A 21,395-nucleotide genomic window follows, 5' to 3' on the forward strand; every position below is an offset into this window, starting at 1 on the left:
ATACCACTGCACCATTGCCCCGCCTATCGTCAGCATTCCTTCACATCTCCCATTCGTCCAAATCAGAATTCAAATCACAAATCTGGGCACAGGCACAATGAGCCAAATGGCCTCCTTCTGTGCTGTATCGTTCTATGGAATCTTCTTTCCTGCCTCTGCCCCACTCCCACAAACAGCACCACCCAAAAATAAGACCATACATAAGCATACCTCTACATTTTGGTTTATTCCATTTGCAGTACATAAAAGGCCTAGTCTAAAGTTAAATGGGCTGAGCACAACTTGAGTGACAAGGGTGGGATGTATTGTACATGTGCAGGAAAGCTTACCACTTGAAATAATTAGTGGCATGGATTTTTCTCTTGAAGAAAATAAGGCTGCCCACAACCCCCCTTAACACAGAGGGAAATTAAACCTCTTAAACACAAGGTTGCAGCAACGTGGGATAATTTCACTCCCTTCCCCCTATGCCAACATTATAGCCAACACCTTGCCTGTCTCCATCACCATAGTTACATTGCAAACAATGTCTGTCAGTAACTAATTTACCTCCTTCAACGACCCTGCACCACCCCACCAAAAGTTATTTTTCCGCCACTTTGCCCTCGGTGGGTCCGTCTCCTTTCCCTAGCCCACGTATTGACAGGTCGTACACCACTTCCTCTATCTTTTTCACGTCGTACTTCAGGCCATCGTAGCGCTTCCGCAGGGAGTCGTTCTTCAGGTTGAGCAGGCGGAATCCAGAATCCAGCTCGTTGATAAAGGAGGAGATTCGGAGGGGCCGGGAGTAGTCGCCGGCGGTGACGCTGTTCAAAGCGAGCCTCGACTAGCCGTTGGCGAGCAGGATGGGAACGGGAAACATTACGTTATTACAAGAGCTGACGTCAACCGACATATTTATCACCCCTCCAATAAACCCCCTCTTTTCTGCCGCCCCCCACCCCCACACCACCAATACTCCCCCCACCCCATCCTCATTACCAATGTTTTCTGCTTCCCCCACCCCCCTTTACCAATAATCTCCACTGGAGAGCAAGGAGTTGAGGATTGGCAGGGACAATAATAAGATGGGGGCAGAATAGCAGGAGGGCAGGGGGAGAGAGGGGTTGTGAAGGAATGAGCTGTTCTCCGGTTCCTCGCCCATGTGGCCAAGCAACCCACACCCTCTCCCCACTCTTGCTCTGGAGATTTCCTACCAGGAATTTCCTTGTCCATGAAGCTCGTACCATTTCTCGGGGACCATGATTCACAGGCAAATGTTGGCAATGGTTACCAACAAAACTGAACAGATTCTTGACTCTGTCAAAGAGAAGTTGGAGGGGGTGAACTGATAGAGGTCATTAAGATTATGAAGGGGGTAATTGGGAAAATGTTGGAAAGATATGTAGACTTGTAGGTGAAACCAGAACTAGGGATCCATCGGTAATAGATGGTCACAAATAAATCCAATTGGGGAATTCAGAAGAAACTTCTTTATCCAGAGAGTGGTTAGAATGTGGAACTCAAGCTACAGGGACTGGTTGAGGTGAATAAGATAGGCACATTTAAGAGAAGCCAGATAAGCACATGAGGGAGAAAGAATTAGAAAGATATGTGAGAGGAGGCTCATATGGAGCATAAAAACAGAATGAACCAGTTGGGCTGAATGGCTTGTTTTGGTCTATTATTCCATTGTAGCTGAGTCCAGTCCTTTTCTCACATCACATTCACGTATAAGCAATTCTCTAGCAGAGGTCACAATTATGCATAGGAATTCTGGCCAATATTCCTCCTTCCCTAGTCTATCGTTGACTTCACTCTGAATGCCAAGCAGTGTGAAGTGCTGTCTGGATAGACACTCTCTTCTTGGGGAGACTAGACAATCTAAAAGGAATCTCACCCGTGGGTCATGCTCATACACACCCTTCCCAACTGTACATCCAAGAGAGAAGCCCAGCACATGCACTTTTGACCAGGGAGTGGATCGCGTGCAAGTGAAAACTTCAAGGGAACGGCAAACAAAATAATTACTGTTACATTTGAAGCAAGTACTAGTTAACATTCATTTAACACAGCGATTGGATGGAGTGTAATTGATGATTAAGAGATCACAAGGAAGCAATTGGAGATTCACATACATTTTCCACGAGTCATGGGCAGTAATTGGCAGCAAGGATCCTGTCCAATTTCTCCAATTCCCTGGTTCAGTAACATAGAGGCTAATTGTTGCCCCTCAGATTAAAGTAACATGCCTTTTTTGATCAACCAGAAGCTCGTCAATAACTAGGAGCTAAATGCCCCGTGTGAAAAAGGCACTACTGATTTACTGTAAATTAAAAGTTTCCTTTAAAGGTTTTATTTTTCATCAGGTTAAAAGTGACATTCCCAGGGGTGATGATGATGCAGTCCAGTTCTCCTGGTGCCCACTGATTAGGGAAAGCCTGAAGCATACCAGTGGACACTAAGGTGATACCTGGAATGAAGGGGTTGTCTTATGAAGAAAGTTTGAGCAGGTTGGGCCTGGACTCATTGGAGTTTAGAAGAATGAGAGGTGATTTTATTGAAATATCTACAATTCTGAGGGGAACTTGTCAGGGTGGATGCTGAGAGGATGTTTCCCCTCATGAAGAAGTCTAGAACTAGGGGACGCAGTTTAAAAATAAGGGGCCTTCCATTTTAAGGTAGGGATGAGGAGGAATTTCTTCTCTCAGAGGGTCGTTCATCTGTGGAATTCTCTTTCCAAAAGAGCAGTGGAGGCTGGGTCATTGAATATATTCAAGGCAGAGTTAGATTTTTGAACTACAAGGGAGTCGAGAGTCATGAGGGACAGGCAGGAAAGTGGAGTTAAGGCCTGAATCAGATCAGCCACCATCTTATTGAATGGTGGAGCAAGTTCAAGGGGCCAAATGTGCTTCTATTTCTTATGAACTTATGATATCGCATGTCCCTCTCCAGGGACATCTGGGCGTGGACACAGAAGTGGTGGAGAGATAGGGGGTCGGGCTGAGAGACCCCCACCCCCCCCCCTCCCCACCCGACCACTTGCTTCCTGGACCTATGGATAGCCACCTCGGCCAAGCTCAGGAGCAATCCCATGAGGAAGTCTCCCAATCTGCTAGCTCCTCTCCACACCGGGTAGCCAAAGATCAGAAATTGAAGAGCAGCCCCCCCTCAGATAATGAAAGAGAAACTGTAACCTCACACATCCTATGTGGATGTGAAACACAGACTCTTCCAGGCTGCAGAAATTACAGGCAGCCCTAAAGTTCATGAATTGACTTAACAACCTATTGCTTAGATCCACCACGTGCAATACCCTCCACACCAAGTTCCCGATGGACAAAGGGAGTATTAAAGCGATGTATAAGGTGAACTGACACCAGAAAGCAGGTAGCCTTCAGTAAAACTCTAATGTAATAATTTCTTTCATCCCATATTTTGTTAACAAATATCCAGGAGTGTTAATTTTCACAATCAAAATGAAGAGTGACCTCGAGGAGTTTGTTTTTGTGATCTAATTTGAATGATTTAATTACGCTTTAACACAGATTTGTGTGAATATTTGACTATTTTCTAATGATTCCTTAATCACCAATTACACTCCAACCTAACCAGTTCATTAGCGCATTTAATGAACATTCATCATCAGCACTTAATTTGGGCATCAGTTACGGACTGGAATCCGACTGATATGTTAAGATAGTTTATTTACGGAGCACCAGATACCCAACAGTGAGTTACAAGCTGCAGTCTAATCAAGGGTTTATACCGTTGGCATACAAAGTTAGTGGAGAACAATATTGTCGTACAAGATGTCTGCGACCCTCAATGATTTGTGTAAAAATTCAATCTCACCAGCAGCACAATCATTTGCTCTACTGATCTGTCTGCCTTCAGATGGCATTCCATCAATCATTACTGTGTCTTACCAGTTCATTAGCTAGGATCAGCAGTCCTGAAAGGTAATCCTCAATATCGAGATGAAATCCTTTGTCTCGGTGTACTTCAACTGCATCGCAACCCCAAGGAAAAAAGGTTAAAGTTAGGCATGGCAGTCAGTTAAACAGTCCAGGTAAATAATACAATGCACAGAATGGTACAGCATAGAAGGAGGCCATTAGGCCCATTGTGCATATGTTGACTCTTTGAAAGAACTAGCCAATTAATCCCATTCATCTGGTCTTTCCCACAACGTTTTCCCTTTCAAGTATTTATCCAATTCCCTTTTTGAAAGTTGCTATTGAATCTGCTTTCACTACGTTTTTAAGCAGCACATTCCAGATCATATCAATTCACTATGTAAAAAATGTCTCCTCATCTCCCCCTTTATTTTGCTAATCGCTAATCTGTGATCTCTGGTAACTGATATTTTCTCCATCAAAATTCCTCTGGATTTTAAATATATCCATTAAACCTTCCCTTAACTTTGGCTGCCATAAGGAAAGAAATTGGCTACAAGGCCAGATCAGAGGCTGGGAATTATGCAGTGAGTAACTCATCCCCCCCCAGCTCCCCTGAGCCTGTCCACCATCTACCAAGCACAAGTCAAGAGTGTGATGGAATACTCTCCACTTGCCTGGGTGAGTGCAGCTCCCACACTCAAGCAGCTCGACACCATCCAGGACAAAGCAACCGACTTGACTGGCAGCCCATCCACCACCTTAAACATTCACTCCCTCCATCACTGACACAGTGGCAACAGGGTGTACCATCTACAAGATGCACTGCAGCAACCCACCAAGACTCCTTTGACAGCACCTTCCAAAGCCCCAACCTCTACCATCTAGAAGGACAAGGGCAGCAGACTCATAGGAACACCACCATCTGCAAGTTCCCCTCCAAGCCACACACCATCCTGACTTGGAAATATATCACTGTTGCTGTGTCAAAATTGTGGAACTCCCTCCTTAACAGCACTGTGGGTGTACCTACAGCACAGGGAATGCAGCGGTTCAAGAAGGCAGCTCACCACCACTTTCTCAAGGGCAATAAATGCTGGCCTAGTCAGTGACAAAAAACCCAGGGGAGCAGGAGCCCCAATCAGAAGCTGGCAGTTCTTTTACGCAGCAGCAGCTGCCGGAATGACACTCACTGCGGGCCCAGGATTGAAGAGCGATCCAGGCTACAGATAAGTAATGGCGGGAGAGGAGGGGGTGTAGGGGGGTTGAAAGTGAGGGCTGCAGGATGGCCCACAATGGGCTGCAGCCACCACTGCCACCAACACACACCCCCCACCTTCCCAATGCCGAGTCTCTTGATCAGGGCAACCCCCTCATCCCTGCCTGAGTTAATACTAGCGGCAGCAAGATGAGGCCCTTCGGTAGTTATTAATTAGCCACTTAGCTTCAACTGGCAGTGGGACAGGAATAGGAACAAAGGACCAGAGGCCTCCCCTCTCCAGATTTAATTTTGGCGGAGGTGGGAAGGTGGCAGGGCACTTGCGCCTGATCAAATGCCCTCCCTTCCTCCAAACATGCCTCGAGAGAGGGCATGAAATTCCACCAACCAAGTTCACGTCCACAGATCCCAGAAGGTAGTGAAACAGATAGGTAAGGTGGTTAGAAAATCAGGGGGGTACTTTCCTTTACTGACCAAGGCATAGAACATTATAGCAGGGGGGGCTAGGCTAGAACTGTATAAAACACTAATTGGGCCCCAGCTGCGTACACTTTCAGCCAGCAAGGACACAATGGACCAATTGGCCCCCTTCTGCACCATAGATATTTGGCACCCACATCCACCCCAAATTTCCCTCAAGAACATGGTGAGCCATTTTCTTGAACCACAGGAGTTCACAAGATGTAGGTACAACCACAGTGCTGTTAGGGAGGCAGTTCCAGGATTTGGACCCAGCGACTGTGAAAGAATATAGTTCCAAATTAGGATAGTGTGTGACTTGGTGTGGGAGTGGGGGAGGGGATGGTGGTCCTTCCAGGTGGCGGTGTTCCCATGCATCTGCTGTCCTTCTCCTTCTAGATGGTAGAGGTCACAGGTGTGGAAGGTGCTGTCGAATGAGCCTTGGTGAGTTGCTGCCATGCATCTTGTAGATGTTGCACACTGCTCCTACTGTGCTTTGGTGGTGGAGCAAGCGAATGTTTAAGGTGGTGGATGGGGTGCTAATAAAGCAGGCTGCTTTGTCCTGGATGGTGTTGAGCCTCTCGCATGTTGTTGGAGCTGTACTGACCCAGGAAAGTGGAAAGCATTCCATCACATTCTTGACTGGTGCCTTGTAGATGGTGGGCAGGCTTTGGAGAATCAGGAGGTGAGTTACTCAGAATTCCCAGCCTCTGAACTACTCTTGCAGCCATAGCATTTATCTGGCTGGTCCAGTTCAGTTTCTGATCAATGGAAATTCCCAACGTGTTGATGGTGGGGATTCAGTGATGGTAATGCTGTTGAACATCCAATCTTTGTTTCTAAGAAGTGTTTCCTAACTTCTCTCCTGAATGGCCTTGCTCTGATTTTAAGCCATGTCCTCTTGTCCTGAACTCCTCTAACAGCAGAGATGCTTCTATTTATCCCATCATTTCCTTTCAAAATTGCAAAAACCTCAATTAAACTACCCTTTATCTTTCTATACTCCAGTCATATCAGCTTATGTAATGTCTCCTCATAATTTTGTACCTGGAACACTGGTAACACTGGCGAATCTGCGCTCCTTCAAAAAGGCCACTATATCCTTTCTTAGGTGGTGCTCAGAACTGGACCAAGGTCTAGGATGATAGGAACATTGGAGCAGGAGGACGACATTTAGCCCCTCGAGCCTGTTCTGCCATTCAATGAGATCTGTGATTGAACTCCATATACTCACCTTTGCCCCATATCTCTTAAAACTTTGGTTAACAAAAATCTATCAATCTCAGATTTAAAATTTACAGTTGATCCAGCATCATCTACTGCTTGCGTAAGAGATTTCCCAAACTTCTACCACCCTTTGTGTGAAGAAAGGGTTTGCCAAATTCATTCCTGAAACACACGACTCTAATTTTCAGAATATGCCCCCCAACCATAATAAATAAAATTCTGCAGCCAGAAGTATTCCAGCTGAGGTCCTCGTAGCTTTTTGGGTGGGCTTTTGTTCACATCAAGACTCCATGCACTCATCCTATGGATTTGGTGGGGGGTAGGAACTCCCCTCCTCACCCCCCACCCTCAATCTGCCCTGCCCCCTCAACTTCAGGAATGCGACAATTCAAGAAGGGAGATAAATCGTATGATGGAAATTTCCCTCTTGTCCATAGCAGGGTAAATCCTTACACACATTCTCCTGAATCATCTACTTCCTCTGGCTGAGGAAATCATCCCAGAGACACAATGTGGCTTTAGACCTTCCAGGGGAACCTCAGCCATGGTCTCTGCTGCCAGATAAATCCAAGCAAAATATTGAGAACACCACAAACTCTTCATCTCATTCATCGACCTGACCAAAGCATTTGACCCAGTAAATTGTGAGACTCTGTGCAATGTGCTCCAAAGACTTGGATGTCCAAGAAACTCCATCGCAATCCTGTAACTGTTTCATGATGAAATGACTGCAACTGTCTTGAGTGGGAGATCTGAAACAGATACCTTCAAAATCTGGACTGGGGTCAAGCAAGACTGTGTGATGGGCCCCATAATATTTACAATCTACCTGACAGTGGCTATTCATCTCATCAAAGATCAACTGTTCACTGGTGTCAGTATTAAATACTGTCTAAATGGAAAACCCATTAACATTACTCGTCTCCGTGCTAAAGCTAAACTGACCACCAAAGACACACATGATCTACAGTTTGTGGATGACTGCAGTGCCATTGCCCACTCTGCGCCACGTGTGCAAGCCGCTCTCACTGTCCTTGAATGTTGTCAAATAAAACTCATAATAACCCACAGCTGGTCAGCTAAATATTCCACCTCCCATATATGTTGAAGGAGAGACTCTGGAATATGTTGAGCATTTCCCATACCTTGGCAGCAATGTGTCTCAAAAGGCCACCATAGACGAGGAGATCCAACACTGGATCAGCTGCGCCAGCTCAGCATTCTACAAACTACAGCAGCGAGTGTTTGACAACAAAGAGCCCCGCAAGTCAACAAGAGTCCTCGTGTATGGAGCAGTTGTCATCACCACACTCCTGCAGTCAGACACAAGAGCACTCGAGAAATTCCATCAGCACTGCCTCCGCAGCATACAGCAGACCCAATGGGAGGACCGTTGAACAAACACTCCTTCTTGAAGCCAACTCCACAAGCATTCAGGCAACTCCTGAAAAATCCACTGTGACGGATGGCCGAAAACCTGTTTTCTCAACTTTCAAACGGCCAGCTTTCCAGGAGAAACACATCAAAGACTCTCTGAAGCTCTCCTTGAAATGCAATAGCATTGATATTAATGACTGGAAGGAGCTTGCTAACAATTGTTCAAAATGGTGATAACTTATCCATCAAGCTTTGAGTCCCAACATCTTAATGATGAGATGGAGCAGTGGTAGAGAAGGAATGAAAACAAATCAAAGCCTGCATTGCGGATTCCACTCCCTCGTCTGACACTCTGCCTTGTGTGCCTAATGATCTGCAGATTGAGAACGAGCCAGTTCAATCACATGAAGACCCATGGCACAAACTCGCAACCCTGAGTAGACATCATCCTCAAATTTAGGGGCAGCCAATGATAACATAATACTCCTGATGTAGTCTAACCTGGAATTTGTATAGCTGTGACCAAACATGGAGTGGGGTGGGGGGTGTGGAAGGGTGAAAATCCTCCCTTATATTCTGCCATCGCAATAGAAAGACTAACATTCCAAAAGCCTTTTTGATTATTTTTGTACCTGACCACTGCATTTTAGTAGCCATTTGTCACGAGCGAGTGTCAATGGGTTCTTCTATCATGGGAAGGGGGGAAAGAGTTACCACAATCGCATCCAATCATGTGCTCACACAAATCGTGATACCCAGACCCCCCCTGGCCAGGAGAAAACCTTGAGTATTGATGCACAACTCTGGGAGCACTACAGCTGCAGATCAAATAACTCGGTGACAGACTGTGAATGGATCCTGGTCCTCTTCTTGGCTCTGTCCAATGTAATGGCAAACTGATCTGCCAAGGAAACGCGATGCACGTTTCATACTGTGTTTTAATGGCAGAAGAAAGTTAATGCAGAGAAGTGTGTAGTGATAGATTTCAAAAGGAAACAAATTTATGGCACAGGTGGGGGTCATTGGCCCATTCTGTCTGTGCCGGGTGAAAAAAAGAGCTATCCTACCTAATCACATTTTCCAGTTCTCGATCTGTAGCCCTGTAGGTTATGGCATCTCATGTACATATCCAAGTGTTTCTTAACGTGATGAGGGTTTTTGCCTCTACCACCCTTTCTAGTAGTGAGTTACAGAACCCCAACCCCCTCCGGGTGAAAAAAATTCCTCAACTCCCCTCATACAAGCAACGAATTAGGAGTAGGAGGTTATTCGCTTCCTCAAGCCTGCTCCATCATTTGATAAGATCATGGCTGATCTGATTATGGCCTCACCTTCACTTATCATGTCTACCCCCTGTAAAATATTCAATGACCCTATCTCCACTGACCTCTAATCCTTCAAATCTATGCCCCCTAGCTATTGACCTCTCTGCTAATAGAAACAGCTTCTTCCTGTCGACTCTATCCCCTCAATTTTTTTAACCTCAATTAAATCTCCTTTTAGTCTCTTTGGTTCCCAAGAAAACATCTCCAGCCTATTCTTCACAGAAGTGCGGCACTTTCACAGTAAACCTTAGCTCATTTTAAATCAGAGATTGATAGATTTTAGTTAGCCAAGGATATTAAGAGATATGAAGCCAAGACAGCTGAAGAGGGTTAGCATACAGATCACCCAGAATCATACTGAATGGGGGAGCAGGCATAAGGTGCTGAATGGCCTACTCCTGTACCTGCTTCAGCAAGATGACAAAAGGATGGTAAATGGAATGCACCAAATCAAGACCAGCGTGTACCAGTGCCATCAAGGGGAGGGGGAAGGAAATTGGAGTGGGGCAGGGGGGATGTGGAAGGGTGAAAAGACTTCACATATTTGGCTGGCCAGTTATGTAGGCAGCTTCGCACCATATTTAGTACGTGATAACATAAGAAACAGGAGGAGTAGGTCATTCGGCTCCTTAAGCCTGCTGCACCAATCATTATGATCACAAATGGTTAATCATCAACCTCAACTTTTCTGCCATATCCCTCAATTCCCTTAGGGGCCAAAAATCTATCAATCTCGGTCATGATTATGCTCAATGACTGAGCACACACCGCTCTCTGTGGTAGAGAGTTACAAAGATTCACAACCCTCATAGTGAAGAAATTCTCCTCATCTCAGTCCTAAGTGACCAACCCCTTATTTTGAGAATATGAACCAAAATTCTTCATTCCCCAGCCAGGCCAAACATCCTCCCAGCATCAACTGTATTAAGTCTCTTAAGAATTTTATGTTTCAACACAATCACCTCTCATTCTTCTAAATTCTTGGGAATGTAGGCCTAATCTATTCAATCATTCCTCATAGGACAATCCCCACATCCCAGGAATTAGTGCAATCTACAACACAACCACATGTTATAACAGTGGTACATCAAAATGGGGTAAAGTAGGGAACTGGAAGCTGTGTGATGAATACGTTCCTTCAGGAGCATGCTTAGCTTCCCTTCTAACAGCAATGACCAGATCGGGAATAACCACAGGCAAGTCCACATCTCACAGCTTGGTGGCACAACGTGCATTCGCACCCATGCACATGAGGCAGAAATGATGGCCTGATCCAGATCCTTGCTCCGCAGGCTAGGAGTTCTATGGAGCAGTGTAGTCTCACAACTACAGCACTTAACAAAAGCAGCAATAGAAATAAGGGAACAGCAGCGTAACGCACTTCCTAGTACTCCTGCAACAGCTTCCCGAGTCACCAGGGTTTCTGACTCCAGATAGACCACGAACGCTGCCAGGAAGATGAGGCGTTGCAGCACGAACCTCCAGTGCTCGTTAAACCTGCATAACAAAATTCGAGTCAGATAAACATTTGGCCCATTGAGCCTACCACACACTCGATGACTGCAGCATCATGACTAGACACTAGAAAATTCCTCCCCGAGTTCTTCAGTTAATTGAAACCAATCCAGGAGATCATAGAGGCCATGCACTGTTTGTGAAACCACTTGTCTTCTATCATGATATGCTTGCTGTCCCAGTCAGGGAACTGTCCCTGTCAAAGGCTCCAGAGAGTCAATATCCAACCTATCAGCCGGCAAAGCATTCAGAGACTCACTAGTTCCTGGGAAAATGAGAACTGCCCAACACACTGTCTATTCTCTCTGTTACATAGTCTAAACCCATGATCTCCGGTCCTTCTGAATCTGTCAAACTGGAATAATCTGCATATAGGTGCAAAACCCAGGCAGGATTTCACTATTTTATAAACCTTTAAGTCCTAAACCAAATAGATCCAGTTTCTTGAGCTGATTTGAGTAACTACAGTAACTTGTGGCTCAAGAATGGTTCATTGGTCCACCCACCGCCCATAATAAGACAAACAAGACCAGGCTCAATTTCCAGTCTGCATAGCGACAGGGAAGGTAAATCTGCCGTCCTTACCTGGTCTGACCTACATGTGGCTCCAGATCCACAGCAATGTGGTTGACTCTTAAATGCCCTCCGAACAAGGGCAATTCACAGAATCTCACTGTGCAGAAGAGGCCCTTCAGCCTATCGAGTCTGCACCGACACATGAGAAACATTTGAACTACACACCTAATCCCATTTACCAGCACTTGGCCCACAACCTTGAATGTTATAACATGCCAAGTGCTCATCCAGGTACTTTTTAAAGGGTGTGAGGCAACCCGCCTCCACCACCCTCCCAGGTAGCGCATTCCAGACCGTGACCACCCTCTGTGTAAACAAGTTTTTCCTCTTATCCCCCCTAAACCTCCTGCCCCTCACCTTGAACTTGTGTCCCCTTGTGACTGACCCTTCAACTAAGGGGAACAGCTGCTCCCTATCCACCCTGTCCATGCCCCTCATAATCTTGTACACCTCGTTCAGGTCACCCCTCAGTCTTCTTTGCTCCAATGAATACAACCCAAGTCTATCCAACCTCTCTTCATAACTTAAATGTTTCATCCCAGGCAACATCTTGGTGAATCTCCTCTGCACCTCCTCCAGTGCAATCACATCCTTCCTATAAGGTGGCGACCAGAACTGCACACAGTACTCCAGCTGTGGCCTCACCAAGGTTCTATACAACTCCACCATGACCTCCCTACTTTTGTAATCTATGCCTCGATTGATAAAGGCAAGTGTCCCATATGCCTTTTTCACCACCCCACTAACATGCCCCTCCGCCTTCAGAGATCTATGGACACACACACCAAAGTCTTTTAGTTGCTCAGAACTTCCTGGTGTCATGCCGTTCATTGAATACTTCCTTGTCAAATTACTTCTTCCAAAGTGTATCACCTCACACTTTTCAGGGTTAAATTCCATCTGCCACTTATCTGCCCATTTGACCATCCCGTCTATATCTTCCTGTAGCCCAAGACGCTCAACCTCACTGTTAACCATCCGGCCAATCTTTGTGTCATCCGCAAACTTACTAATCCTATCCCCCACATAGTCATCAATAAATGACAAATAATAAGGTACCCAGCACAGATCCCTGTGGTACGCCACTGGACAATGGCTTCCAGTCACTAAAGCATCCTTCTGTCATCCCTCTGTCTCCTACAACTAAGCCAATTTTGAATCCATCTGATCAAATTACCCTGTATCCCATGTGCATTTGCCTTCTTTATAAAAGTCTTCACGTGTGACCTTGTCAAAGGCTTTGCTGAAATCCACATAAACTACATCTCATCTACACACCTTGGTCACCTCCTCCTTAAAAAAATTCAATCAAATTTGTTAGGCCTCCCTCTGACAAGCCATGCTGACTATCCCTGATCAAACCTTGCCTCTCCAAGTGGCGATAGATTCTCTCCTTTAGAATTTTCTCCAATAGTTTCCCTACCACTGATGGGAGATTCACTGGTCTGTAGTTCCCTGGCTTATCTCTACAACCCTTAGTAAATAGTGGAACCACATTAGCTGTTCTCCAGTACTCTGGCACCTCCCCCCTTGGCCAGAGAGGAATTAAAGATTTGGGTCAGAGCCCCTGTGATCTCCTCCCTTGCCTCCCTCAGCAGTCTGGGACACAAATCATCCGGACCTGGAGATCTGTCCACTTTCAAGCCTGCCAACACCTCCAATACTCTGTCACTCCCTACATCAATTTGCTCAAGAACTTCACAGTCTCTCTCCCCGAGTTCCATACCTTCATCCTCATTCTCTTGGGTGAAGACGGATGTGAAGTTATTCGTTCAACACTCCACCGATGTCCTCTGGCTCCACCCATAGATTGCCCCCTTGGTCCCTACCCTTTCCCTGGTTATTCTCTTCCCGTTGATATACTTATAGAATATCTTGGGATTTTCCCTACTTTTACCAGCCAGAGCTTTCTCATATCCCCTCTCTGCTCTCCTAATTGCTTTAAGCTCCACCCTGCACTGTCTGTCCTCCACTAATGCCTCCGCTGATTTCCTCCCCTTGTACCTGCTAAAAGCTTCTCTTTTCCTTCTCATCGTGTCCTGGATATCTCTGGTCATCCAATTAGGGATGGGCAATAAATGCTGACCTGGCCAGCGATGCCCACGTCCCATAAATGAATTAAAAAAAATGAATTGTGCTGTTCTCTTTGATTCCGAAATCAACCCTAAAGGGATGACCCCAGGGCATTGCAGCCTCACCACAATGCACAACATGTACACCGGTACAAGGGAGTGGCTCACCAGCATCTTCTCGGGAGACACGAGCAATAAAGTGACAGCCACACCTCGAGAAGGAATTAGGGTCTATTTTTAAAGGAGAAGCCATTCTGAATGAAGTTAAGCATTGTTGCCCATGATCCTGGTGATAGGGACAGCCGTTCATTCCGTGTGGCAAAGACAACAACCGTTGAAATTTTAAAACCGATGATAATCTGTGGTAGAAACAGAAAATGCTGAAAGTACGAAATGAAGTCCGCCAACATCTGTGAAGAGGAAAGATGGGGGTACCTACATAACAAAAGGCGTGTACTTCAAACAAGTCTACTGGATGTGTCCAGAAACATTCCTCAGAGAAGTCTAATGCTTCAGTTCAGATGAAAGGACTTTGCCTGAAACATTTTTTTTCCCTTCACAGATATTTGTGGGTTTACTATTTCCTTTCTGTGTTTCCTATTTTTATTTCCCTTTCCAGCACTTGTATTATTATTTCAATCACTAACCTGTAGTACTGGTCTGGAGGGAACTTGGTCTTCAGTTCCTCTAGATGTACCTTCACAGCATTAAAATGTTCACGTGCTTTCTGGCACTTACTTGGTACTAACACAAACAAAAAAGAAACAATCAATGACTTGGATTGATATAGATCTGTAATAATAGGGCCTCTCACCATGTTAAGGCTAAAAAAAAATCATCACCAAGCCATACCTTTCAAAGGAGAGCAGGGAAATTCTCTCCAGGGTTCTGGACCAATATTTATCCTTCAATCAACATCACAAAAGCAGATTACTGCACATGAACACACTGTTGTTTGTGGGATCTTGCTGCACACAAATTGGCTGCTGCTTTTCCTACATTACAACAGTAACTACACTTCAAAAAGTATTTCAATGGCTGCGAAAGAGCTTTTGGCCGTCTTCAGGTTGCGAAAGGAGCTGTTCTTTCTTTCTTTGCGCTAATTTTTGGTTGAGAGCCACAACCACTGCTGGGTCGCTTTCGAGAGAGTAACAGCACCCTACGCTATAGAGTGATTGGAAGTGGTTCTGTGGCTGCAGTTTTCTGCACATGGAGATTCTTATCTCAAATGCTCCACTGTGGGGAATTGGCAATTCGGGGCCACACACTTCACGACAGGAAGAGAAGGAAATCTTATTAAATCAATATTCCGATTCTATCGTTTCTGGGTTTGAAGCTAGGATAATCCTGCCCCCGACACCATCCCACCCCACCATGCCCCCAACCCCCCTCACCCACCACCACCCAACAACCCCGCAGCAATATTTTCTTGCCAACTTTTTCTAAAGAGCAAGAAAAGGGCATGGAAATACCATCAAATCTCAGGTCTGTTTGATTGTAAAGCTGAACTAGTCATGAATGCAGAGACAGAACAACATGTGACGTCACCAGAGGAAAGTGCCTTCCACAAGCATAAGACAAAAAACCAAGGGCAATGGGCTAAAGGAGGGGGTATTAAAAAAGGGCTGTCAAAGGGCAAGTCTCAAAGGAGGAGAGGAATGAGAAGAAACAGAGGGGGTTGGGGGCCTGGCCTACCGAAAGCATGCTCACCAATGATAGGATAGAGCACGAGGATGCACAACTCGCCAGAGGAAGAGATTGGGGAGGGGCGGATGTAAGCTTGGGGTTGTGAGGAAGCAGAAATTACTTTAAATTGACAATCTTAATTTGAGGCTTGGGGAAGCAGGAGTCAGTGTGGATCAGCGAGGGCAGGGGTCTCGGTGTGGCACAGAACACAGGAAGCAAGAGTTTTGATGTGTGGAGGTGGTGGGAGATGATGGAATAGAGATACTGTCACTGGAATAGTAATCCAGAAGCTCAGGCAAATGTTCTGGGGACCTGGGTTCAAATTCCACAATGGCAGCTGGTGGAATTTAAATTCAATTAATAAAATTCTGGAACTGAAAAAGTAGTCACAGTAATGGTGATCACTGTCATAAAAAAAACCATCTGGTTCACTTTCAGGGAGGGTAATCTGCCATTCTTACCTGTTCTGGCCTACATGGGACTCCAGACCCTCGGCAATGTGGTTGACTCTTAACTGCCCTCTGAAATGGCTGAGCAAGCCACTCAGTTCAAGGACAATCAGATGGGCAACAAATGCTGGCCTTGCCAGTGACACCCACATCCCAGGAAAGAATAAAAAAACAAGGTAAGAAGTTCAGAGTCTGGCAAGGAGTGTACTGGGGTTACTGAGGCTGAAAGTGACAATGGTTGATGGTTTCATCGGCAGACAAGTTGGGGTAGGGGTGGACACAGGCAATATTACAGAGGTGGAAGTAGGTAGGCTTTATTATGAAGAGCATCTGGGGGTTGGAAGCTCAGATCAGGATTAAATAGAACATCAAGCTTACGGAGTCATGGTATAAGCAAGGCAGCGACCAGGGGAATCATTGGCAAGGGTTTGAAGTCTGTAAAATAGTGGGTGCTAATGAAGATGGCTTCAGTCTTCCCAATGACAGGCTGGAGGAAACTAACAGCATTGTGAGGAAGGTAGGAATAGAGAAAGAGAAAACAAGTAAAAAGCACTCAATTTAATGGCAGCCCTTCACTGACCCATTCCTGGGTATAGCCAGAGCCTTCAGTAAAAACAAATCTTCTCAATACCTCAAATATTTAACACTAAACCAAAAAAGATCATGATTGGTTTTGATTATCAATGATTTTGGAGTTTATAAATTCTCCTCTCTTCAAAATCTGCAGAGGGCTTTATAAAAGCAAGAACTGCTTTGTGCAGTCCACCATTCACTATGTAATGGATATAATAAAAGCAAACTACTGCAGATGCTGGAGATCTGAAATAAAAACAGAAAGTGCTGGAAAAACTCAGCAGGACTGGCAGCAGATGTGGAGAGAGAAACAGAGTTAATGTTTTGAGTCCAGTATGACCCTTCTTTGGAACTCCAGAGTTCACTCATTCAGTACTACCCTGGAGTGTCAGCCTCGATTTTGTGCTCAAGCCCTGGAGTAGGGCTTGAAGCTGGAACTTTGTGATTCAAAGGTGAGAGTGCTATCAACTGAGCCACAAGTGTCTCACAAAGCCACTGATAAGGTCTGTTGGGCAGGAGGCACAGCAAAGCCACTGGGCACATCCCACTCACTAACAGTACAATGCACTTAGTCCCACTCCCCTACCTGATTAACGTTTACACTTTTTGAGGAGGCCAGGAAACATATACAGAGAAGAAAATAGGAGGCAGGCAGAAAGAAACATACATGCAAAGGCAGAAGTGAATGAGAAAACAAAATAAAAAAAAACAAACAGCCAGAATAATCTATCACATCACTGATTTCCTCTTCTCTTACAGCAGCAGAGGATAAGGCCATTTGGCCCATCATACTTGTGTAGGTTCTTTGGTCGAGCTATCCAATAGTTCCACTCCCCTGCTCTATTCCCTCAGCTGTGTAAATGTTTTCCCTCATACTTACTGTCTTTCAAGCCAGATGTCTGATGAACAGTCTGCAGCAGGGTAAGAATCTCACGAGCTGTCTGTTCGAGGCCTTGAACAACTTTTCTTATTTCCTATAAACACCAAGAGAGACGAGAGAATGGGGTGAATACAGCAGTGCAGTGAGTTAAATGAAGGAAGATCACACAATCCACCATTCAGTCAGCAACAATTTTGTGGATGGGTTATTAATAACGACATCGAAATGTCTTGTGGACAGGGCAAGCCACTATGTCAGTGCATGCTTTCCTAAATGTTATGATCATCCTTATCATCTTCTCTGGATTACTGGACGTCCCACAATATTTCAAACATGCTGTCATTGAGTAAGACTGTAGCTGAAAAAGTATGCAAAAGGAACATAGATTTTTCAGCATGGGCACAACTTAGTGGAACCTGGCCCCACCTGAACAGAGAAAGTCTACTGTTCAGTTAAGGTAATATCTCACTCTTTCCCCTTTACTCTCTAAGGAAACTCAATATCCCTATTCTGAGTTGATAACCATGGCTCAGTGGGTATTATTTTCACCCAGGGTAATGCTCTGGGGACACATGTTCGAATCCCTCCATGGCAGGTGTTGAAATTTGAATCCGATAAAAATCTGGAATTAAAACAAGTCTGATGATGACCATGAAGCCATTGTCGATTGTTGTAAAAACCCATCTGGTTTACTTAGGTCTTTTAGGGGGAGAAATCTGTCATTCTTACCTGGTCTGGCCTACATGTGACTCCAGATCCACAACAATGTGGTTGACTCTTAAATGCCCTCTGAACAAAGGCAATTAAGGATGGGCAATAAATGCTGGTCGCTAGCCAGAGATCCCAAAAACAAATTTTTTAAAAAGTGCCATCTTTCGCATGAGAATTGACCACTGACCAGAAACCTAATGGGACCAGCCAAATAAATACTTTAGCTATGAGAGTAGGCAAGTGGCTGGAAATCCAGTGGTAAGTAACTCACATCCTGACTCTCCAAGTCTGTCCACTATCTACAAGGCCTAAGGCAGAAGTATGATGGAATACTCTCCACTTACCTGGATGAGTGCAGCTCCAACAACACTCAAGAAGCTTGACACCATCCAGCATAAAGCAGCCTGCTTGATTTTCACTCCATGCACCACCTTAAACATTCACTCCCTCCACCAACAGCACAATGGCAGCAGTGCATACTATCTACAAGATGTGCTGCAGCTACTCATCAGGGCTCTTTCAACAGTACCTTCCAAACCCACGACTTCTACCGCCTGGAAGACAAGGGTAGCAGATGCATGGAAATACCACCACCTGCAAGTTCCCCTCCAAGCCACACACTATCCTAACTTGGAACTATATCATCGTTCTTTCACTGTCGCTGGGTCAAAATCCTGGGACTGCCTTCCTAACAGCACTGTGGGTGTACCTACACCACATGGACTGCAGAGCTTCAAGAAGGCAACTCATCACTACCTTCTCAAGGGCAATTAGGGATGGGCAATAAATTCTCGCCGCGATGCTGACATTCTGAACAATAAAAAAACTTAAAAGCAAAAGATAAAAGCAAAGCTTAATTTGCCTCCTGCTCCTAAGTCCTATGTCCCTAATGGGGGGAGTGTTGCATTATCAAAGGTTCTGGCTTTCAGATAAGATGTTAAACCATGACCCAGTCTGCCCTCTCAGGTGGATGTAAAAGATCCCATGGCACTATTTTGAAGAAGAGCAGGGGAGCCAATTGCTATTCCTCAATCAACATCACTAAAACAGATTATCTAGTCACTATCAAATTGCTGTTTGTGGGAGCTTGTTGTGTATAAACTGGGAAACAGTTACAACAGTGTCCACAATTCCAAAGTACTGCATTGGCTGTAAAGAGCTTTGGGATGTTAGGTGGTTGTGAAAGGCGCTATATAAATACCAGTCTTCGTTTTTGTCAACATAGTAATGCAGCAATAAACCATTTGGAGCACGTATGGGAGCACAGTAGTTCTGTCATTCATTCCCATAGTCCAGAGACTGGGCAGTGCTTTCAATTAACCCTCTTCATCTATCACTGAGAACTGGAGGTATATTCAAATTTAGCAGTGCCAGCCATGGCTCCCCTGGCCTCTGTCTCTGAATCTGAAGGTTCTGGGTTCAAGCCGCACTCAGAATCACAGAATTGTAATAGCAGAGGAGGCCATTCAGCCTGTCATATCTGCAACAGCTCTCCAAATGAGCAATGCATCTAGTGCCATTGCTCTGCCTTCTCCCTGTAACCCTACACATTCTTCTTTTCTCAAATAACAGTCTAATTCCCTTTTAAAAATACTGACTGAACCTTCCTCCACCACACTCTCAGACAGTGCTTTCTAGATCTTAACCACACTCATTACATGAAAAAGTTTTGCCACATGTCTCTATTGCTTCTTTTTCAATTACTTCAAATCTATGCCCCCTTATTCTCAATCCTTCCACCATCAGGAACAGTTTTTCCTCATCTATTCTGTCCAGACCCCTCAAGATTTTGAATCACACAATAGGTTCACCCACTGTGATTAATGTATTCCTGGAAGCTTCAATCACATGACTTGCCCCTATGCTCCAGTCACCAGTCAGCCAACTCATCCATCTTTGTGACATAATGTCTTCCTACACCAATTGGAAAGCAAGAGGACTCATTACCCAATTAGACGATGCTTGATCGTCAGCCAAACTGCCTTCCCCTACGCCACCGCACGCTTGGCCTAAATAGCCAAGTGGTTATGGTACTGGGTTTCTAACCCCAAGATCAAGAGTTCAAATCTCGCAATAGCAAACTACGAAACAATGTAACTTCATCTGAAACAGATGGAAATGGGTTTGTACTCGAAAGAGTTACACCACCGCACGCTTGGCCTAAATAGCCAAGTGGTTATGGTACTGGGTTTGTAAACCCAAGATCAAGAGTTCAAATCTCACAACGGCAAACTATGAAACAATGTAATTTCATCTGAATAAACAGATGGAAACAGGTTTGTACTCGAAAGAGTTACACCACCGCACCCCCCAACCATTTTCAATATTCTATATCTGAAGAGAAATGTTCAAAGAAAACAATCTTTTTTAATGTCCAACGATTTTTCTCCAGGGCTGCACACAGCAGTGTCCTGGAGATTGGCCTTCAATTCATGGAAGCTCCAGGCCAAACCTGTAGGGTTGGCAGCCCTAAGCTGGAGTGGGTCATTTGGCCCCTTGAGCTTGCTCTGCCATTCTTCTACCTCAATGCCATTTTCACACAATATCCCCATATCCATTGATGTCCCTATTATCTAGAAATCTATCGATCTCTGTCTTGAACATACTCAATGACTGAGCGTCCACAGCCCTCCAGTGACGAGAACCCCAAAGAGTCACCACCCTCTGTGTGAAGAAATTCCTCCTCATCTCAGCCCTAAACAACCTACCCCTTATTCTGATACTGTGCCCCTGGTTCCAGGCTGTCCCAGCCGGGAGGGGGGGGGGGGGCGGGGGGCATCAGCTCTGAAGAAGAGTCATACGGACTCGAAATGTTTCTCTCTCCACCGATGCCACCGCATCTGCTGAGGCTTTTCAGCACTTTCTGTATCTATTTCAAGGGAAACATCCTTCCTGCATCGACCCTATCGGGCCCTTTAAGAATTTTGTATGAATCAATGAGCAGGGTGGGTTAATTTACCCCACACCAGGCCTCCTAGGCCAATATTGATCCTTCAACCCCACCCCACGCTCTGTGGCATCTTGCTATGCCCACACTGGCTGTCCCCCTCATTGGCTGCAGAGGTTCCCAATCAGGGGCTGGGTGGGGCTCTTCCACTACACTGCACACTACCCTACCCAACACCACCCCCGCCCCCCCCCGCGTTGCCATGGAAACACACCTCCCTCACATCCTGGTCCGCGGTGAGGGAGCCCTGGATAACGCTGAACAAATCCGTCACCGACATCATCACCACCATAACACGAATGAGGCGGGGGGGTAGGGGAAAAAATAAACGCGCGTGTTTATCCAGCGGCCCACATAAGCAGCTCCTTCTCCACAGAGGCGACGGCGGCGGGCCACATGCGACGAGCCCCTCTCGGGGTCCTTTCCTACCGCTGGTCGCACACATGGCCCATCCAAAAAACAGCCTTTTTTAAAAAAAAAATGAAACGTTTTTAAAAAGAA

At 45.4% G+C, this 21,395-nt stretch overlaps 1 protein-coding gene across 1 annotated transcript; it reads right to left on the bottom strand.

The window, feature by feature from the left end:
- Positions 1 to 207: 207 nt before the first annotated feature.
- Positions 208 to 21,343, bottom strand: tsn (translin). Its single transcript, XM_041201282.1, has 6 exons — positions 21,109 to 21,343; positions 17,237 to 17,330; positions 14,296 to 14,392; positions 10,867 to 10,982; positions 3,909 to 3,988; positions 208 to 826 (listed from the first exon to the last, which is right to left on the bottom strand). The coding sequence occupies exons 1-6, from the start codon at positions 21,337 to 21,339 to the stop codon at positions 584 to 586; spliced, it is 861 nt and encodes a 286-aa protein (XP_041057216.1). The 5' UTR covers positions 21,340 to 21,343; the 3' UTR covers positions 208 to 583.
- Positions 21,344 to 21,395: the final 52 nt, after the last annotated feature.

Source organism: Carcharodon carcharias, chromosome 12 (assembly GCF_017639515.1).
Source record: "Carcharodon carcharias isolate sCarCar2 chromosome 12, sCarCar2.pri, whole genome shotgun sequence".
Lineage (NCBI taxonomy): Eukaryota > Metazoa > Chordata > Chondrichthyes > Lamniformes > Lamnidae > Carcharodon > Carcharodon carcharias.